At 39.4% G+C, this 22,285-nt stretch overlaps 1 protein-coding gene across 1 annotated transcript; it reads right to left on the bottom strand.

Annotated features, from left to right (window-relative positions):
* Window positions 1-16,430: 16,430 nt before the first annotated feature.
* LOC122556282 (eotaxin-like) lies at window positions 16,431-19,006 on the bottom strand. The gene is made up of 4 exons (XM_043702909.1): window positions 18,788-19,006; window positions 18,358-18,478; window positions 17,816-17,893; window positions 16,431-16,972 (listed from the first exon to the last, which is right to left on the bottom strand). Exons 1-4 carry the CDS (start codon window positions 18,849-18,851, stop codon window positions 16,942-16,944), a joined length of 294 nt encoding a protein of 97 aa, XP_043558844.1. The 5' UTR covers window positions 18,852-19,006; the 3' UTR covers window positions 16,431-16,941.
* Window positions 19,007-22,285: the final 3,279 nt, after the last annotated feature.

Raw genomic sequence — 22,285 nt, 5'->3', positions numbered from 1 at the left:
GAGTTTAATTTAGATAAATGCGTGGTGCTGCATTTTGGGAAAGCAAATCTTAGCAGGGTTTATGCACTTAATGGTAAGGTCCTGGGGAGTGTTGCTGAACAAAGAGACCATGGAGTGCAGGTTCACAGCTCCTTGAAAGTGGAGTTGCAGGTAGATAGGGTAGTGAAGAAGGCATTTGGTATGTTTTCCTTTATTGGTCAAAGTATTGAGTACAGGAGTTGGGAGATCATGTACATCCTGTCCCTCAAGTTTCTCTCCAACAACCTGCCCATTACCAATGTCAGGCTCACTGGTCTATAGTTCCCGGGCTTGTCCTTACCACCCTTCTTAAACAGTGGCACCACGTTAATCTACCTCCAGTTTTCCGGCACCTCACCTGTGACTATCGATGATACACTTTTGTTCTTAATGTATTTGTAAAAACCCTTTGGATTCTCTTTAACTCTATTTGCCAAAGCTATCTCATGTCCCTTTTTGCCCTCCTGATTTCCCTCTTAAGTATACTCCTACTGCCTTTATATTCTTCTAAGGATTCACTCGATTTATCCTGTCTATACCTGACATATGCTTCCTTCTTTTTCTTAACCAAACCCTCAATTTCTTGAGTCATCCGGCATTCCCTATACCTACCAGCCTTTCCTTTAACCCTGACAGGGATATACTGTCTCTGGACTCACATTATCTCATTTCTGAAGGCTTCCCATTTTCCAGCCGTCCCTTTACCCGCGAACATCTGCTCCCAATCAGCTTTTGAAATTTCTTGCCTAATACCATCAAAATTAACCTTCCTCCAATTTAGAACTTCAACTTTTTGATCTGGTCTATCCTTTTCCATTACTATTTTAAAGCTAATAGAATTATGGTCGCTGGCCCCACTGACACCTCAGTCACCTGCCCTGCCTTATTTCCCAAGAGTAAGTCATGTTTTGCCCCTTCGCTAGTCGACACAAGTACACATTGAATCAGAAAATGTTTTTGTGCACACTTAACAAATTCCTCTCCATCTCACCTCTTAATACTATGGCAGTCCCAGTCTATGTTTGGAAACTTAAAATCCCCGACCTAAACCACCCTATTATTCTTACAGATAACCGAGATCTCCTTCCAAATTTGTTTCTCAATTTCCTTCTGACTATTAGGGGGTCTATAATACAGTCACAATCATCCCTTTCTTATTTCTCAATTCAAAAGAATGAGAAGAAATATAGAAGATTCCTAAGATGCTTGACATATAGATGTAGAGTGGTTGCTTCCCCTTGTGACATGCTGTATAAAAAACAAGCAACCTTTCTAAAACACTGGTTCATTCGCAAGAGGATTATTATTTCTAAATTTGGGCACTATGTTTAACGAAGGAAGTGAAGATTTTGCAGATAGAGAAGAAACAATTTATGAGAATTGGCTGCGTGGATGATGGACTATAGTTGTTTGGATAGATTGGCCAGATTTGTTATTTTTGGAGGATTTTGAGAAGAAATTTGATTGATGCATTCAAAATCATAAGTGTTCCAAAAAGAATAGATCTGTGGAGAGCAAAAGATCAAATGGGTGGAATGGTCAAGAAGCAAAGGAAAGAGTGTTAATGTGGTTGGTAAAAGAGCAACAGTGCCATCAGGAAAATCTTTCAACAACTAATGCTGTAGACCTGGAATGTACCAACTGAGTGTATGCTGGGCACAGATTCAACCCTAAGTTTCAAAGGGAAAGTAGCCAGATTTGTGAAAGAAAAGAAATACAGGTGACAGAGGGGAAAAAATTGAGTTGCTTTTTCAGAGAGCTTGTATAAACTGAACCCCTAGCTTAACCAATTACCTCAACCAAGACGTAATTCTCGATATGAGGGTACATGACCACATTGTCACAACAGCATCCTAATTAAGCATCCTAACAAAGACAATCTAACAGCTGAGAACCAACAAGTTTTGGACAAAATATGAACTTGCATGGATAACATTTATCAAAAAGATGACTTACAAATTGCAAGTGAGGTGTGCTCAGACTTTGATGAAGTCAGAAAGAATTAAGGTTAGTTCTATGGAGGGGAACCTTATGGAGTTTAGTAGACTGTTTACAAGACCATAAAATGTAGGGGCAGTATTAAACCATTCAGCCCATTGAGTCTGCTCATCACACAATGAGATTATGGCTGATCTGACAATCCTCAACTCCACTTCCCTGTCCTCCCCCTTAAACTGCAGAAATTCTCATTTAGAAATTGCCCAATCTGATTGAGCTTTTAAATAATGAGACTGTTTCAAAATATCGAGTTTAGACAGACTTCTAGTTTTGATGGAAACTAAGTTTGCAAATAAACTTCTAATGCTGGAATAAATGTCAGAAATTCTTTGGAAAGCATTCCTTTCCAATAATGTCCATGATGCAAATCTAGCAATTGGCCAAATGATAGAAAATGGAGGGCACAATGTTGAGGAGCTGCTGGAACTATCAAGACAGAGGAAGCAGTTAACGGAATGAAAGAATTACTTTAAATCAGAGAAATGAAGACAGAAGATTTTTTTGACAATTTTGAGAAACAAAGCGTATTTGGGGTTTACAATAAAAGGATAAACCCCAGAAAAGCCCAGGGTGTAGACAACCAATTTCTCAGCCATGATTCAAATTAGAATCACACCATAAACTGCTTCCAACTTATTAGAATATTTACACCTAAACACAAAATGGAGAACTCAGAAGAAGAAGCTGTAGATACGGATCAAAGAGATGGCTTTGTACTGGTAGTTGGAGGCGACAACCCAGTGGTGAATGTATTGGTGGCAAAATCTTGAAACTGTGTGTCACCAGATAATGGATGTCCACCCACAGCATGTGGAATAGTGTTGTAGACTAACCCAGACCCTCTCAAAATCTTTTAAGAAGGTAGCCTAGACCCTAATTTTTTCTTATTTTAAATATGAATGTAAAGTGCTGTGTTCCAGATGCTACTTAACTGGTCATATGACTTGACGTTAAGCAAAACACAATTTATTTAAAAGCTATAGTTAAAATGCAACAAAAGAAAAATGAACAGTAGAATATCAATGCTACTGGAAACCTTAATATTATAACAAGTACAGTAACTATTAATAATTAGCTGTTCCAATTTAATAACATCCTAGCCTTGGCAAAAGTCAGAAAATAGATTTGTCTCACAGGTAACCCAGCAGCAGCGAGAAACTCAAACTTCCAGATGTAAACAAGAGGAAAAAAATAGCTTCTACTTCTTCAAACCTCCAGCAGTTTCTGCATAAAGATAACCTAAGAAACTTTAAAAAACCTAGAAATCTTAGTCTTTGAGAGCTAGCCATACCCATGAGGCTGCTTCTATTGTTCCAACGTTTTAAAAAAAAGGCCTCACAAGCTGTTTACATTGCCATGGACTGCTGATCACCTCTTGTTCAATCTCTCTCTTAAAAGAAAACAAGACAAAATACATCTCTTAAAGCCACAGCATCATACAACAGATTGGCTAAAATGTTATCTGGACTCTCAGGATAAAGGTCAGAACAAAACTAAGGGATTTGAGAGTTCCACCATTCATATTTGGGGATGATAGCTCACTGAAGTTTTTTTTAAAATAGAAGTCATTCTTTGTAAAATAGCCCAAATCAATAATATTATTAACACAGATGTAATATACAGTGAAATACCATTATTATTAAATAGTCCATTGATGTTAAAAACACTCATGATACTGGGTGTTAAAAATAACAACGTTTTTGCATTTATAAATGCTGTAAATTTGAACTTCACACTATTTGGACATAGTTGTATCCCTTTAATAGACCATAATCTCTTTGCTAAAAATATTAAGGAGATGTTATTGACATCAGTGAGCAGAAATTTAGAAGTTAAAAATGTTCATTGTATTAATACTAGATAGACAATTTACCTGTCCATCCTCAAAGGGTTAAAAACATTAGTAAAGGATTTAGGAATAAGAGATGAAGAATACAATAAGCTTATAGAGGAGGTAGTGATAGATGTGCTGAATAACATCAAGGGAAACTGTTACGGCCTGTAATAAGCATATTCTTAGCAAAGGATTTCAACAGGTACTGGCTACAGACATAAAGGTGTTGGATGAAGAAAGTTCAATTTTACATTTTGAAGGTTTGGTGCAATGATGTTATCAGTCCACATAGCAATGACAAGAAAGTAATTGTGGATAAAGCAATGGAGTAGTGGAATGGGACCAGATTTGGACAACTGTCACTGATAATGGGATGGGGGGAAAATTTGTAAATGATAAATTTAGAGATATGCATGCAAATGTAAATATAATAGCTACAAAAGACAGCAACAGAAAGTCAATTAGCAACGGAGTATATGAAAGTAACCATACAATGATAGAAGCTGTAAGACTTGAAAGATAGCCAAAATGTAAATTATCTTTGGATTAGCATTGTCTGCCCTTGCTAGTAATTTGCAAGATGCTTAGAGTTCAATTTTCATAGAAATCTTAAAGTTATGTCAATACTAACTGATCAGCCCCTGTTTGGGAAGGAGTTACATTTACCCCGATTATTTTTTGAGAATTCAAATACACCACATGCTAGCAGAAACACTTTCATTGAAGCCAAAATCTCTGAAAGAATAATGTAAGGTCATTGGAAACAAGTTTCAATCAGGGATACGTGTTTTACTGTAAACAACAGGGTCTTAAAAAGTGGAGAGGCCTGGGAGAGATCACTCATGAAGATGGTAATGGAGAGCATGGAAACCAAAACTGTTTGGATGCATTCTCTAAGGTCAATTAGTGTGAATTTACAAATTTGCAGATTCAAATGGATTTATTGAAAATAACACTGAAGCAGATATTTCTCATGATGATCTAATACACACGTATGAGGATCAGACTGTCACAGCTGATAGTTTCTCTGATGAAAGACAGATCATTTTGATGATCAACTGTGATCATCAGTCCAAAAGGTAACTAGCAAAAGAGATTATAGAAGGGACTAGTAAAGGGAGACAGGTGACTATAAGTATGGGAGAGAAGGCCACTGGAAGTATAGCAACTGGTTGAATTGGATCACGAACATGAAGAATGAAAATGGAAAACAAGAAACACAGTGGAAGCTCAGATAATGGTTCTCAGAACGAACATGCCCTTAAAATTGATCACAAACTGCTGAAAGGAATTCAGGAGGGGAAGATCAAGCAATACCAGTCTAGAAAGCGTTAGAAGGCAAGGTTCAACTTAACCAAGTGATGGAATATAACAGACCAAGATTGTCATCAGAGGCAGAAGCCCACACAATCACAAAAGTCTGAGTGCCTGCAAACAAATCAGAGCGTAAGTTATTAAAAAAAAACAAGCAGCAAGACTTAGAAAGCTAGAGAGATTTTGGCATGGTACACAGAGAGGGGAGAGCCAGCTCTATTAAATGTGCAAGCTAGGTGAATTAGCCATGCTGGGTTACAGGGAATGTGTAGGGTGGTGAGTGTCAGTGTGATGCGCTTCGGAAGATCAGTGTGGACTCGATAGGCTGAATGGCCTGCTTCCACAGCGCAGGGATTCTGTGATTTTATTATTTGGATGATGTCTCCTGTTGGAACTTATAAGGCTGTTGGCATATGGTGTTGAAGAAAATCTGGAGGATCAAGCTACGACCCTGACTACGCTATATGACTCTCTGACCTAAAATTTGCAGGGTTAGTGAAAATGAAGTTAATGAAATGAAATTAAGAGGAAACAAGGAAAAAACATGAAACCTAGTGATGATTAGGAAGAGGCCATTAGTTTTTAAAATGGTTATGTTAAACTGAAAATATGTTCATGTTTGATTATGTGAAACAGTAACTGACTGAATTGTCACAGTAATTGGAAAGGCTAAAGTTCTGTTTAAAAAAGACAGAGTGAATCAGATGTGGACTATTTTTTGGCTGAATTTCTGATTGTCGTGGGATTGTGCTGTGTAAAGATTGATTGAATGACATTGAAGTGCTGAATAATAAGCGCAAATTAAAGCTTTACATCACAGTTCATTAAGAGCTTTGTGTTTTTTTTAAGGACACACAAGCAAGTCTTAATGAGTTAATTGATTAAAGTGATGTGAAAAACAAGACATTTTTTCATGCTTGTCAGTTGTCAGATTAATCATTTTATGGAGACTGGATAGTATCAAGTGGAAAATACATGGCTCCTTTGTACGTAAATTGTTTAAAGCAGTTTGTGTCTCTGTAAAAAGTAACTAGCTCTGGGAAGGTCAACTGATCAATGATGAAAAACTGAGATGGAGCAGGCTGATCATCTGTTCTGGCTGGATCTTTGGACAAGTCCATGTAAATTGGTTCACCTGTGATTGTAAGCAGCACATGGATAAAATGTTTCCAGTATTTTTCTGATTTAAATAAAGAACATTTGTGCATATTCCGTTAACAGTAACTTGGGCTATTACTATGCAGAGTAAACCTGACAGACAAGGGAAAGTGGAAATAAAGGTCTACAGTGTCCAGCATTCAATTCCCCTTACTGCTACTCTGCTACTCACCCCTTACATTCTCAACTCTCTGAGGAGAAAGTGAGGTCTGCAGATGCTGGAGATCAGAGCTGGAAATGTGTTGCTGGAAAAGCGCAGCAGGTCAGTCAGCATCCAGGGAACAGGAGAATCGACGTTTCGGGCATAAGCCCTTCTTCAGGAATTCTCAACTCTCTATTAACTTAACCTTATGGCCCTATCCAGCTGCCAGCCTGCTTGATCTGTTGTGTTTCAAAGCTAGAATATATTATAACTTTAAGAGACATATTCCACATCATCATTATTTTGTCATGGCAAGTGACCTATTGATACAAAGGTCTTAGTCTCTATCCTGCTGAGACCATTTGGAGCATGGTACACTGAGGAAGGCATGCGACATTTTGTAACCAAATTGCTCAGTTTAGCACAGACATGACAATGCCTGTGATTGTGATACCTGTAGATGCCAGGAGCTGTAAATAAAGTTGTTAAATTCTTTTAGTAACATATTACCACATCTAGTTCTTATGTTATCAAAATTAACATAGGTCTTACTTTATGAGGCACAAAACACTGCTGAAGATACAGAAGATCACAAGGATAGATTAGATCACTACCCAGATACGATGCAACCTCAACCTACACTCATCCATCCACTCCCCTACTTACTTATACGCTGATTACGAGCACATCAGGACTGTTTGCAACTGTTAGTTTCTTATTTACTAGAACACAGTAGTTAGTGCAGTAAAAAGGGGACTTGCTTTCTGCAGATTTTCTTTGCTGCTCTTTCTGAAGTGTCTTGCTCTGATTGGGTTCAGTAGAATGCTTGATCAGAAGCATGGGCAGAAAAATCATGTGTGGTCAAGTGAATAACTGCTCGTTTGGTCATTGCCAGCACAAGAATTCCGACAGTGGTCAGAAGATCTGGGTACAGAAACAGAAACTGCTGGAAAAACTCAGCGCATCTATAGAGAGAAATTAGAGTTAATGTTTCAGATTGCGTGACCCTTTCTCAGAACTGATGGTAGCTAGGAAAAGGACGGTTTATATGCAGAAGGTAGGGTAGGGAGAGAGGGCTATGGAGTAAATGATGGGTGGAGATAGAGCCCAAAGAGAGAGAAGAACAGTTGAACAGACAAAGGAGTGGATAACGATACAGCCAGGAAAGTGAATAGCTTTTAATGGGGACCGTCAGTCACTAACAATGGACTGTGTGTAATAGCAGACTGTGTGATAACAAGGAAAAAGTGAGGACTGCAGATGCTGGAGATCAGAGCTGAAAAATGTGTTGCTGGAAAAGCGCAGCAGGTCAGGCAGCATCAAAGGAACTGAAGAAGGGCTCATGCCCGAAACGTCGATTCTCCTGCTCCTTTGATGCTGCCTAACCTGCTGTGCTTTTCCAGCAACACATTTTTCAGCTCATGCGTGATAACAAGGCCTGATGTGTGGGGTTAAGGTAAGCACATGGGAGAGCACAAGCCCTAAAGTTGTTGCACTCGATATTGAATTCAGAAGGATGCAGGGTGCCAAGGGGAAATTGAGAAGCTGTTCTTCCAGCTTGCTTCACTGGAGCTCCGCAGCAAGCCTGAGACAGAGATGTTGGCCAGGGAACAGTGTGGGCTGTTAAAGTGGCAGGCAGAAGATCTGGGCAATTTCTTTTGTCCTGCTCTAATTTGTCTTTGTTTGTTATTCTTGCAAATTCAACCTCGTTCTGACTGATTCTCATTGTTATTCAGCCTGCAAGAGTCAGGCAGAAGTGGATACTGCAGATGCTGGACATTATTATCCTGATGAAGGGCTTTTGCCTGAAATGTCAATTTTCTTGCTCCTCGGATGCTGCCTGATCTGCTATGCTTTTCCAACGCCACTCTACAGTGGCACTATGGGTGGCACAGTGGCACAGTGGTTAGCACTGCTGCCTCACAGCGCCAGAGACCCGGGTTCAATTCCCGCCTCAGGTGACTGACTGTGTGGAGTTTGCACATTCTCCCCATGTCTGCGTGGATTTCCTCTGGGTTCTCCGGTTTCCTCCCACAGTCCAAAAATGTGCAGGTTAGGTGAATTGGCCATGCTAAATTGCCCGTAGTGTTAGGTGATGGGGTAAATGTAAGATAATGGGTTTGGGTGGGTCGTACTTCAGTGGGTCGGTGTGGACTTGTTGGGCCGAAGGGCCTGTTTCCACACTGTAAGTAATCTAATCTAATCTACTCGTGAACCCGCAACATTCAGCGCAGCGCTGATATCCCACTGTCTTGCTGAATCCCATTTCTGCTCCTGCCTGAACTATGCTAATGCCGCTGGAATGTTTTTCACCTTTAGTTTTTGTTCCATTAGATTTGCGTCAGTCAATTTAGCAGACATTGAAATATGAAGGAATGATCCAACAAAAAAAAATGAAAATCAATGCCCAAATCTCAGAATCTGAGAATTATTGATATTATTACTGCTGAAAGAGACCTTTCTTCCTATTGTGACTGTGCTAATATTCTACTGAAGTTTTCAAAAACTAATTTCACTGCCCTCTTACCTTGCCATAATCTTGAGTATTCCTGTGTTTTAAATATTCTCTTTAAATTTATTTCAGTGAGGAGAGGCAATGGTGTGGCAGGACTGTCAATAGATTACCAACCCAGAATAACAGGTGAATTGAATAAACAAATAGAGTCATACAGTCACAGAGCTGTACAGCATGGAAACAGACCCTTCAGTCCAACTCATCCATGCTGACCAGATGTCTTAAATCTAGTCCCAGTTGGCCCATATCCCTCTAAACCTTTCCTGTTCATTTACCTATCCAAATGTCTTTTAAATGTTGTAATTGTCCCAGCCTCGACCACTTCCTCTGGTGGTTCATTCCAAACATGCATCACCCTCTGCGTGAAAAAGTTGCCCCCTAAGTCCCTTTTAATTCTCTCCCCTCTCACCTTAAACCTATGCCCTCTACTTTTGACTCTGCTACCATGGGGATCCGGAATTAAAAGATAGAGTTTGCTAATGTCCTTTTGGAAAGGGAAGTTTGTCATCTTCACCTGAACTGGCTGACATGTGACTCCAGATTCACAATATAATTGACAGTTAAACACCAAGTGAAATGGTCCACCACGTTGTTCGGTTATATCAATTTATTGTTAAATGTGAGAAGAGGAAAGAAACTGGAGGGATGACCTGGCACTGAGAAAAGTACCAGAAAAGACAATGTCACACAGATAGCCCTGTTGACACTATTATGATCATAGATGGCCATTCAAGTGGAGAAATCAAATTCCAGAATGAAACTGGGTTGATAAACCACAAATAAAGCAAAGAATTATGACTTCTGGAAATCTGAGCCAAAATCATAAATTGGTGGTGAAAGACAGCAGGTTTGGCAGTTTTGACAAAGAATAACTGGACCTCAAAATGTTAACTCTGCTTTCTTTCCACAGACCTGCTGAGTTTCAGCAGAAATTTCTGCTTTTTGTTAATAGATTGTAAGCGTTATTTGTGCAATTTGGTTGCCATGCAAATCAACTACTGAACATACCCACATGAGGCTGTCAATGTACTTTAACAAAAAAACATAAGTTTATTATACAAAAGAAAAGAAAGAAAGAAGTGGAACTAATATATATGATAGTTGAGAAAGATTTATACCATAAACAACAAGAGTAAAATCTTTTTGTGAGCCAAATCTTCGAATGAAACTCAAGCTCAGTGAAGTATCTTCACTCCAGTCTAAATCTTACATTTTTCTGGATATATCTGCATTGTAATGAATATGATGGAGGTGTTTATGGTGCAGAGCCAAATGAGTTCTCTCACCATGTCTTAACAAACTCACCTTGTTACTTGTCAACTACACACCTATGGTACCCCTCACAGTCAATTTCTGCCACATTTTATCGAACACTATTCCCACAACTCACTACTCACCAGATATGTCAGAATTTGCCAACACCCCATGTGCCCACACTATTTTGAAAAGCCCGTTGCACGCCCAGACCAGCATGCCCTGCAAGTTTCCTGACATTTTCCCCAGTCATGGGAAAAAGGGAGGAGTTGGTGGAAAGGAGGTCCTGGTGGACCGAGAGGTGTACAGGCGGGATGTCCTCCTCCCCAAGGACCCACAGTCAAGCTATGACACTAGGGCATGACATCCTCATCCAAGATTACTATATTGGTTAAAGTAGTCTCATCCATCAAAAGGAATGTCCAGCAATGTAGGAAGACAGACAACACTGCCATGGTAATGACCTCCATCTTCTTGCTGATACCATACACTGACTCTAAAATCTGTCACTGTACCTATCCCTGATTAAGTATTATGCTCGACCACTCTCACTGTTGCCTACAACGTCTTCCCTATTCACCCTCATCCAGCCCAAACTGCAATGTCACTAACCCTGCATGCCCTCTGTGCTGCCTACACGCTCGCTTGGGACAATTCTTCACCTATTTCAAAAGTAAAGTTGTACTGCAACTTTCACCTTTCAGAATTCCTGTCTTTTTTTTGTATTCCATGAGGAAATCAATCTCACAATAGGACAGAAAGTCTGGCCAGGTAGTGTGCTGCTCATCATTTGGCTCCTTACCCTTTCTGAGGAGAGGATCCTGACCCTGACCACCTGAAGCAGGGAATGGGTGAGTATTGAAAGCTGCCCTTTGACTCACTGTGCCGGGGTCCCCTGAGGGAAGGGCAACCGCCTTGATTTGAGAGACACCTGCAGACCACTATGACAAGATTCCTAGCTTTGTGTATGTGCTACACAGCAAGGTAACACAGCAGGACTGTGACAATGAACAAAATAAAGATGGTGAAGGTTGCTGCCATCCAGCTGGGTTAGTCTGAGCAAGCAGCAAGTGCACAAATGGTCAGAGGTGTAATGTTGCCTCATCCTGTGGAAGTATTGTGTCCTATTTATTATTTACTGAGATGGAAAGGAAGTGGGTGAGAGAGACTTGTGAAATTACATACGTAAGTGTCACTTTGTAATCAGCATTTATCAGTATCATATTTAAACTTCTCTCATTAGCTGACTGTTTGGCGGTTGATTGTATGCATACAACAAACTTTTTGACCTCTTGTGCTTTTTACTACTATCCATATGGCCTCATTTGATGATCTTTCGAAGATATTATCCCTGCTCAGTGCTGTAATTGATTCCTTGATCCTTATTGCATGTTCTTTCCAACTCTATTCCCCCTCATTATCTCATATGAACACCCTAAAGGTATGTTGAGTTTACATAGAACATAGAACAGTAAACAATATAGCACAGTACAGGTTGTTTGGCCCTTGATGTTGTTCCGACCTTTTATCCTACACTAAGATCAAACTAGCCTACATACCCTTCATTTTACTATCATGCATATGCCTATCCAAGAGTTGCTTAAATGACCCTAATGTGTCTGACTCTACTATCACTGCATGCAGTGCATTCCACGCACCCACCACTCTCTGTGTAAAGAACCTACCTCTGACATCTCCCCTAAACCTTCCTCCAATCACCTTAAAATTATGCTCCTTCATGATAGCCATTTCCACCATGGGAACAAGTCTCTGGCAATCCCCTCTCTATCAATACCTGTCATTAACTTGTACACCTCTTTCAAGTCATCTCTCACACTTCTTCGCAATGAGAAAAGCCCTAGCTCCCTCAACCTTTCTTCATAAGACATGCCGTGCAGTCCAGGCAGCATCCTGTTAAATCTCTCTGCACCCTCTCTAAAGCTTCCACACCCTTCCTATAATGAGGTGACCAAAACTGAACACAATATTCCAAGTGTGGTCCAACCAGGGCTTTATAGAGCTGCAGCATAACTTCACAACTCTTCAACTCACTCCCCTTGTTAATGAAAGTCAACACACCACATGGCTTCTTAAAAACCCTATTGACTTGCTTGGCAACTTTGAGGGATCTATGGATTTTGACCCCAAGGTCCCTCTGTTCCTCCACATTACCAAGAGTCCTGCCTTTAACCCTGTAAGCAGCATTCAAATTTGACATTCCAAAGTGACTACTTCGTACATTTCCAAGTTGAAATCCATCTGCCACTTCTCAGCCCAGTCAATGTCCCACTGCAAGCTATAACAACCCTCCACACTATCCACCAAATTTTGTGTTATCGGCAAACTTACTAACCCACCCTTCCACTTCCTCATCCAAGTAATTTATAAAAGTCAAAAAGAGCAGAGGTCCCAGAACATCTCTGGTCACCGAGCTCCAGGCTGAATTCTTTCCATCACCCACCACCACCCTCTGCCATTTATTGGCCAGCTAATTCTGTATCCAGACAGACAAATGTCCCTTAATCCCATGCCTCTTAACTTTCTGAATGAGCCTACCGTGGGGAACCTTATCAAACACCTTGCTAAAATCCATGTACGCTACATCCACTGCTCTACCTTCATCAATGTGTTTTGTCACATCCTCATAGAATTCAATAAGGCTTGTGAGGCATGACCTGCTCCTCACAAAGCCTTACTGACTATCTCTAATCAAACTATGGTTTTCCAAGTAATCATAAATCCTGTCTCTCAGAATCCTCTCCAATAATTTGCCTCCCACTGACATAAGACTGACTGGTTTGTAATTCCAATGGTTATCCCTATTCCCTTTCTTGAACAAGGAAATAACATTTGCTACCCACCAATCATCTGGTACTTCTCCAGTGGACAGTGAAGACACAAAGATCATAACCAAAAGCGCAGCAATCTCTTCCCTCACTTCCCATAGAAACCTTGGGTATATCCTGTCTAGCCCAGGGGACTTATCTATTCTCATATTATTCAGAATTTTCAGCACATCCTCCTTCTTAACATCAACCCATTCTTGCATATCAGTCTGTTTCATACTGTCCCCATAGACATCAAGGTCCCTCTCACTAATGAATACTGAAGCAAAGTATTCATTAAGACCTCCCCTATCTCCTCTGATTCCTGGAACAAGTTCCCTTCACTATCCCTGATCGGCCCTACCCTCAATCTGGCCATCCTCTTGTTCCTCACATAAGTGTAGAATGCATTAGAGTTTTCCTTAATCCTACCTGCCAAGGCTTTTTCATGACCCTTTCTGACTCTCCTAAGTCCATTTTCAGTTCCTTCCTGGCTACCTTGTAAACCTGTCTGATCCTTGCTTCCTCAACCTTAAGTAAGCTTCCTTCTTCCTCTTGACTAGATATTTTGCATCCTTGTCACCCAAGGTTTCTTCACCCTACCATCCCTTCCTTGCCTCAGTGGAAAAGGCCTATCCAGCACTCGCAGCAAGTACTCCCTAAATAACCTCCACATTTCATCGTGCATTTCCCTGAGAATATCTGCTTCCAAATTATGCTCCATAGTTCCTGCCTAATAGCATTGTAATTCCCCTTCCCCCAATTAAATATTTTCTCATATTGTCTGCTTCTATATCTCTCCATGAGTTTAGTAAAGGTCAGGGAGTTGTGATCACTATCACCGAAATGATCTCCCACTGAGAGATCTGACACCTGACCTGGTTTGCTGCAAAGCACCAAATCCATTATGGCCTCCCGTCTAATATGTCTATCTACATATTGACTCAGGAATCCTTCTTGGACACACCTGATAAAATCTGTTCCATTCAAACTATTTGAACTAAGGAGGTTCCAATCAATAGTAGGGAAGTTGAAGTCACCCATGACAACAACCCTGTTACATCTGCACCTGTCCAAAATCTGCCTCCCAATCCGGGTCTATAGAAAACTCCCAATAAATTTACTGCTCCTTTCCTGTTTCCGACTTCCACCCATATGGACTCAGTAGACAAACCCTCCTGGACGACCTCTGTTTCGGCAAGGGAGATTGTAAGTTAATTTATCCTCCAAGACATGGTTGTAGGTATATCATACAAGCCCCATGTGCATATCTCGGTCTAAATCCTATACCTCTTATTCCTTAAGCTTCATGGAATGAAACATTTTCCATTTAGCCTTGCTGAATTCACTTTGTTCTTATCTTGCTTATGTTTTCTCTGCCTTCTAGACTCTCTTAACCAAGTTTAACTTATCATTACATCTCAGCTTCTCTGCTTTCTAAACATGTCCTCTTAGTCAGTCAAACTAGTCTAATCTGGTCCATATATGACTCTGAACCCAGAACAATGTGATTGATTCGTATCTGCCCTCTGGACAATACGTGATGGTCAGAAAATGCTGGTCTAACTGGTGACACCCACATCCAATGAACGAATTTTTTAAAACTCTACTTGCCAGGATCAGATCCCCCTATCAATTCAGTTTAAATCCTATCTAACAGCATTAAGAAACTTCCCCATGAGGATGTTGATCTAATTCATGTCCAGATGTAACATAAATATTGCAGCAATTCCTTTATGCACCCATTTATCATTGTGTTTACATAGGGAAATCAAACAAAGATCTAATGATGTGTCTATCCTATCTAAAATAGATTCAATACTGCTTTGCAATCTCCATCTAAATGCAAATCACTTCCCTGGCTTAAATCTGCCTTGATAGATCATATTTTGATTTATTTTTAGCAAGCTCTTTCACTGAAACCTAAGCATGCAAGGTTATAGATTTGGTTTTCATAATAAAAGGGAAGTTTATTAAGCAAAACAAATTAAGATAACATACAATAAACAATTCTACTAATGTATAACACAAACATCAAGATTTTGAAACATGGTATAAAATATAAAACCATTAATTCCCAAAAAATATTCGAATACAACCCAAAAGCACCCCTTATATAGTACGCCAGTGGGAAAAAAACATTTCTCTAACATCCTAATAGGCTTAACATAACTGTGACTTTAACTCTCAGTCTGGAAATCTGACAGCTCATTCCTCGAGCTTTCGTACAGCCGAGTTTAAATGTTCTCAGCCTTAAATAATCTCTTCAGGTTTTTATCCAAACAATTCTGACCTGCGACGTTACTCTAAAGAAATCTATTATAACAAATCTTGCTTTCTCAGTAAGATTGCTTTTTACATCCATTTCCATTCAATGACTTTTGCACAACTTTCCCAAGCTGAACTTTATTTTCAACCTGTGGGTGTTTACCCTAAACTTGAAAAAGCTAACTGCAGAAGTTGCTGATAGAAACCCTGAAACACAATTATTTATCTTACTCAGTTATAAGCTCTCCTAATGTACATCAAAACTCATTAGCTCTGAAAACCACATATCTAGTTCTTTTAAAATAAATCACCATGGCTACAGATATACTCACAAATCATTCAGCCTTTCTGATACACAGAAAAAAAAACACATTTCCAATTCAAATTTTAAGCATATAAACTTAAAAATAAATGAATTATATCAAAATATATAGGAATCATGCATCCTACATCATAGTACTGGAACTCATTTCCAAATAATTCAAGAAATTGACCTTATCTTCGATTGTTGGATTCTCTCTCTGATTTTCATTCTAATTTGCTGGTCTATCTTTAGGTCTTTCTTCAATACTTTCCTTAAAAGAACATGCTTATGTTTCTGCCAAAAATAGTGATCAGGGAAAATTTTCCCATCATGTTTATGATGCTGCTAAGATATAGTAGCCAGATGAAACCTTAACCAATATGCCTGACTTAATTGTACTTGCTTATAGATTAATGTTGGCTGGAATCAATCCATAGGTAATGAATGGACAGTTTCCTAAATTCATTGAAATGCTCGTGTAGATGTGATGGGCTGAAGCACCTTTTCCAGCACTGGGCTGCTCTGCTTTATGACTCCATGATATTGATTAGATTAGATTTCCTACAGTGTGGAAATAGGCCCTTCGGCCCAACCAGTCCACACCGACCCTCCGAAGAGTAACCCACGCAGACCCATTTCCCTCTGGCTAATGCACCTAACACTATGGGCAATCTAGAATGGCCAATTCACCTGACCTGCACATCTTTGGATTGTGGGAGGAAACCGGAGCACCAGAAGGAAACCCACACAGACACGGGGAGAATGTGCAAACTCCACACAGTCAGTCACCCAAGGCTGGAATCAAATCTGGGACCCTCATGCTGTGAGGCAGCAGTGCTAACCACTGAGCCACCGTGCCACCTCAAGTGGGCTACTGCGCCAAGTTTAAGCAGTAGATTTTCAATTCAACATTTTCAAATGGATATGAGGCGAGACTTCAGGTGCAAATGGTTACTTCCCCACATAATCTCTAGTTCCCATGCTTATTGCTGAGTATTTACCATCCTTTTGAAAAACCAAAACCTGCTCTTTCAGATGCAGTTACAGAAAGACTCTCATTCCTTTTGATAAAGCCTTTTTTTATTTTACTAAAAAAATCAACATTTCAAAAGTATAAAATAAATGTATATATTTATATATTTAGGAATTAAAGTGACAAAAACACTGAAACAGTACTGAATTACCAGAATAATATAAAAAATAAATTAAGATTCACATAATTGCACAGTCAAACACAAAAACTAATGAAGCAATATTGAAAATATCAGAGTCCTTATTTTCTCAGTCTTCCAGAAAGCATTTAATTTCACTTCATTGAGAGCTGTTACTCTGCATCCTGCCACTGTAATGGAAACACAACATTTTAAGTATTTGCGAGTGTATACATACATACTTTAGTCAGTACATTTCTGCTATGAATGCTGAACTTGTACTAATATATCACTTTCCTTATAATTCCATTATAGAATAGCAAAATAATGAACTTAGCAGTGACATAATCAGTAGTAGCCTGTTACTGTTATTTTATAATACTCATTAATAAATAGTACTCAGGAGTATGGAAACAAAAAAAAGTCTAGTGGGCTTAATGTGTTTAAATGACATTCACAGTTAAGATGATACGTGTAGTGAAGAAAGAGTCAGAAACTCTACTTAGTCTGATGCCTGCACAAATCTAATCTACTTGCAATTTTATTGAACCATTGTTATAGTACAGCCAGTACAAACTACCCATATAAATATGCATATATATTAGTAAAACAGAGATTTTAACTGCAAAAAAATCCATGTCCCATTATTTCTTGGAATTTTAACTGAATTGAAGAGGTGGAAATTGAAAAAGTGGAAATTGAATAAACGTGAAGTGAGAGTTTAATCTTGGCAACAACTGCAGGTGAAATATCAGGGAAAAACAGGCAACATAAGAGAAGGACTGAATGGGAGAACAACATCAGAAACTGGGCAGAAGGAGAAAAGACGGTTGCACGCAATGCACAGGTGGAAAAGTTGACAGTTCCTCATAGACTGCAACTAATTGTGGATGTTTGATAAGTCAGACTAACATGAATAAAAATGTTGTAATATAGTTTTTAGGGTAATGTTTAGAGTCACGTTTACTTTTTATGCTACTTAGACCTTCTAAATGTTAATGTCAATCTGTACTAACTTCACAAGCAGTACTTACTTAGTCTCTTTAATCTTTCTTGATACCCAGCGTGCTTTTGGATCAGCGCACAGAGGTCCTTTCTCTACTGTGTAAAATCTGAAACAGAGCAGAAGAAATTGCAATTTAGAAACATTGGGAAATGGATTAAAATTGTCTAAACATGTAATTACACATGAATCAACCCCAAGACAAATAGTGTTTCTTTTTACTAAATTGATCCAAATGTGTTTGCAGTGCATAATAAGCTAATTTTATCAGTTCGGTATTGGATATTTTCAAATTTTCTTTAAATGACAATTTTAAGAGTAGGTTAGCTCTTAAAATCTTTTCACTTAACATTGAAAAAACATTTCTCAATGTTTGATCAAAATTCAATTTTCCCACAAATCAAAGCAAAGTCGTAGGAAGTTTTATTTAAACGTTGGGATATCAGAAATTGAAAATGAAGAAAGATTCTTATCTAAAAAGGAGCGAAATACGCAACAATGCGAAATGTTTAAAAATAAAAGATCAGACAGGAGGATAGATTTCTGGTTACAAGAAACAGAATGGTCTCATACATGATGGCTTCGACACAGGGGGCCAACAGTGGCTGCATCCTATAGTGTGTAATCAGAAATGGAATTGGCTTTCGGGACACCTTCGTGCAGCAGTTTGTAGAAACTATTCCAGGACCTCGATCTGAAAAATAAGACACATAATTTGAATAAAGTTTTGCTCAAAAAAACTTGCATTTTAAATATTATTTCATGCTTTGCTGACTCAAGGCTGACTCAGATTGTTTTATAGTTTATGCTGTCACCAATTTTAACTCTCAATAGTCACTAGGCATTATCATTGAGCTGCCTGCTCATTGTTACAGTTTTCTGTTGTATTACTATCCCTTGCCAGCCTTGTACAATGGCACTGTGAAACACAGGTTATGTTAAATAAATATTATTAGTCGCTAAGATATAAGACAATGTATTTAAAATAAATATAGAAGCTTACATGATCTACTGAACACTGATACAGCACAGAAAAGTACAAGAAGCAGAGCAATTTTCAGTTGCATGTTGTTGAAGAATTGAAGTCTCTAACAGACTGACGTTGCCTATTCACTAAGCACGCTCAGTCAGCCAGAGTCCTTCATTGACTGCACTGAGCTCCGTTCTTTTATACATCGTTGTTTTAGGGGATTTCCTGTTCAAGAAAGGAAAGAATGTATGACACATAGAGGAGTGTGGAAAATAAAATGCAGATAAAAAGTACACACTTTAGTAAGAAGTGTTAAATCATACTCAGGCTCCATGTGATATCAGCCCAGGAAACGTAACTATTGGAGCGATGCCAATTCCTGTTTTTTTTAAAAAGAGGCATGATGGGTTTGAAATTTATTTGACAACTCATTCTAAAGATGCTTCCAACGCACTCATTAATGCTTTCATGACATCAGGTATGTCATTCATTTTTCAGAGAATCTTCATTAGAAAAATTCATTGTTTATTTTATAATATATCAACTTCACTTCTGAATGAAATGGAATTACTTCTTGCAAAAGTTCCTGCTAAAGCATGTGTTATAGATTCTGTCGCCAGATTTCCTGGTGGTTCAGGAAATGAACCTCTTACCAATGCTTACACAAGGATTCAACTTGGGCAATATAAGGTCATATGATCAGATCATATAAGGGCAATAGCAACAGTGAAACCGTTTTGGAATAACCACATCACTTAAAGTAGAATAGAAGAACTCAAAAAAACATTATGTTCATATTGCACTTTTCTCAGTCAAATAACATTGTAAACATGGTGGGTCCTCTGCTCATGCAGTTTGATACAACTGAATGTTGTGCTAGGCCATTTCATAAGACATTTGCAACCTAACAAAAAGGATAAATAGGAAGAATTATGCTCGAAGTATCAACTCTCCTGCTCCTCGAATGCTGCCTGACTGGCTGTGCTTTTCCAGCACCCCACTTTTTGACTCTGATCTTCAGCATTTGCAGTCCTCACTTTCTTCCAGTTGATTATAACATTACTGTGAAGCCTCTTCCAAGGACGGCCACCTTGAAGAAGTTCTCCTCCTCCCTGATGAAGAGCTTATGCTCCAACTGTCGACTCTCCTGCCCCTTGGATGCTGCCTGACCAGTTATGCTTTTCCAGAATCACACTTTTTGACTCTGAAGAGGGGAAAAAAGAGAAAAGCTATACACTTGTAAAGAATGGACAGGATTTTTCAAACTGAGAGAAAATTCTGATGTATTTATTTTGGTTGTCCGTTTACATTGGAGATTGGTGGTGCAGCATCCCCTTGGATTTTCCCCACTGCAGCCAATGGTTATTCATCCAGGGGAGTCCATCAATAACTGGTGACAGGCATAAGGAAGTTCTAACTTGTTAAGGCAAGCAGCATTCGTAAAGGGCAGTCAGCAGCCATCATACAGACTACATAAGGTCAATGGGAAAGAAGGTGAACAAGGTAAATAGTGGCTATTGGACATGTGTACTGATCTCCAAAGTGTGAACTTGGTTAAACTGCGTAGGCTTGACAGGAGACAGAATGGTTTCGCTGACACTTCCAGTGGGGAGAGGGGGGTGTCCTTGCATATCCCAAATGGTATCCATGAGATATGAGGCAAGATGGGCAACCCATGCATTAGGCTTCCTTTTTCTTAATTCATTCATGGGATGAGGACATCATTGGCTAGGCAGCATTTATTGCCCATTCCTAATTACCCAGAGGGCAGTTAAGTATCAACCACATTGCTGTGGGTCTGGAGTTACATGGAAGTACAGACCAGGTAAAGATGGCAGTTTCCTTCTCTAAAGGACATGAGTGAATGAAATGGGCTTTTCTAACAATCAAACAATGGATTCATGGTCATCATTGGACTCTTAATTCCAGACTTTCTTTTATTGAATTGAAACTCCACCAGCTGCCATGATGGGATTTGAACCTGGGTCCCCAGAACATTACCAGGGTCTCTGGATTAACAGTCCACTTTGATCAGGGACCAGTGTCTCAAGAGAGATGAAGGCCTGATTCACACTGAGACTCATGGTTTGTCAGAGTGATTCACTTTATTGCCAAAACTGAATGGCGCTTTCACCAGGCTTGGTATTGGCATGATGCTGTGCATGGAAAGTAACATAAGTGATTAAATACATTTAGATTACAGAACACAGGTGACACCGTGTGCACACTCTGAATACTTGGGAGTAGACAGGAAATAGAAGTGGTGCATCAATCCATGGAGAAATGACTGATAGAGGCGGAGGCATTGGAAGTCAGGCATCATACAGCAGGGCAACACTGTCACTAAGAAAAGGGTACATGTGGAGCCTACACTGAGGAAGTAATGCAATGAGTACAAGCATCAGTACTTCTGATTCATATCTTTCTGCCATGATGAAGACTCCAGATCAGAACGATGCATCACAAGTTCTTTGAAAATTCAAATCATTCATTTGGATGAAGGATAAATAACTTTAGGACCACATGCAATCTGAAGGAAAGATCTGTGAACTGATTAGACTCTGACACCATACAAGCTCATTTTCCACATGTGTAAAGGCACTCATGTCAGCAGGTAATAACCCATTGTTAGAACAGGGCACTGAGGCACACAAAAGGTGATAGAGGCAGCGATAGTGGCAGCTATTCCCTATCAGAGGACTGAGTATGGGCCTAGATATGCAGCTTCACTCCAGTGATAACTCTTGGAAGTCATCGATAAGGGATGGCATTACAGCTGTGTTAAGGGAGGATATTTCCGGAAATACATCCAGGGATGTTATTTGGGAGGAACTGAGAAATAAGAAAGGGATGATCATCTTATTGGGATTGTATTATAGACCCCCCAATAGGCAGAGGGAAATTGAGAAACAAACTTGTAAGGAGATCTCAGCTATCTGTAAGAATAATGGGGTAGTTATGTTAGTGGATTTTAACTTTCCATAACATCGACTGGGACTGCCATAGTGTTAAAGGTTTAGATGGAGAGGAATTACTTAAGTGTGTACAAGACAATTTTCTGATTCAGTATGTGGATGTACCTACTAGAGAAGGCGCAAAGCTTGACTTACTCTTGGGAAATAAGGCAGGGCAGGTGACTGAGATGTCAGTGGGGGAGCACTTTGGAGCCAGCGACCATAATTCTATTCGTTTTAAAATAGTGATGGAAAAGGATAGACCAGATCTAAAAGTTGAAGTTCTACATTAGAGAAAGGACAATTTTGACGGTATTAGGCAAGAACTTTCAAAAGCTAATTGGAGGCAGATGTTCGCAGGTAAAGGGACGACTGGAAAATGGGAAGCCTTCAGAAATGAGATAATGAGAATCCAGAGAAAGTATATTCCTGTCAGGGTGAAAGGGAAGGCTGGTAGGTATAGGGAATGCTGGATGACTAAAGAAATTGAGGGTTTGGTTAAGAAAAAGAAGGAAGCATATGTCAGCTATAGACAGGATAGATCGAGTGAATCCTTAGAAGAGTATAAAGGAAGTAG

Source organism: Chiloscyllium plagiosum, chromosome 13, assembly GCF_004010195.1.
Source record: "Chiloscyllium plagiosum isolate BGI_BamShark_2017 chromosome 13, ASM401019v2, whole genome shotgun sequence".
Taxonomy (NCBI): domain Eukaryota; kingdom Metazoa; phylum Chordata; class Chondrichthyes; order Orectolobiformes; family Hemiscylliidae; genus Chiloscyllium; species Chiloscyllium plagiosum.
This window is presented reverse-complemented; position numbering and strand designations above follow the sequence as displayed.

Coding starts and splice junctions, on each gene's coding strand:
- LOC122556282 (XM_043702909.1), bottom strand. CDS start 18,851: ATGCAACTGAAAATTGCTCTGCTTCTTGTACTTTTCTGTGCTGTATCA. Junction 18,479..18,787: donor ATCAGTGTTCAGTAGATCAT/GTAAGCTTCTAT, acceptor CTTATTTTTCAG/ATCGAGGTCCTGGAATAGTT. Junction 16,973..17,815: donor AGAAAGATTAAAGAGACTAA/GTAAGTACTGCT, acceptor TTTCCATTACAG/TGGCAGGATGCAGAGTAACA.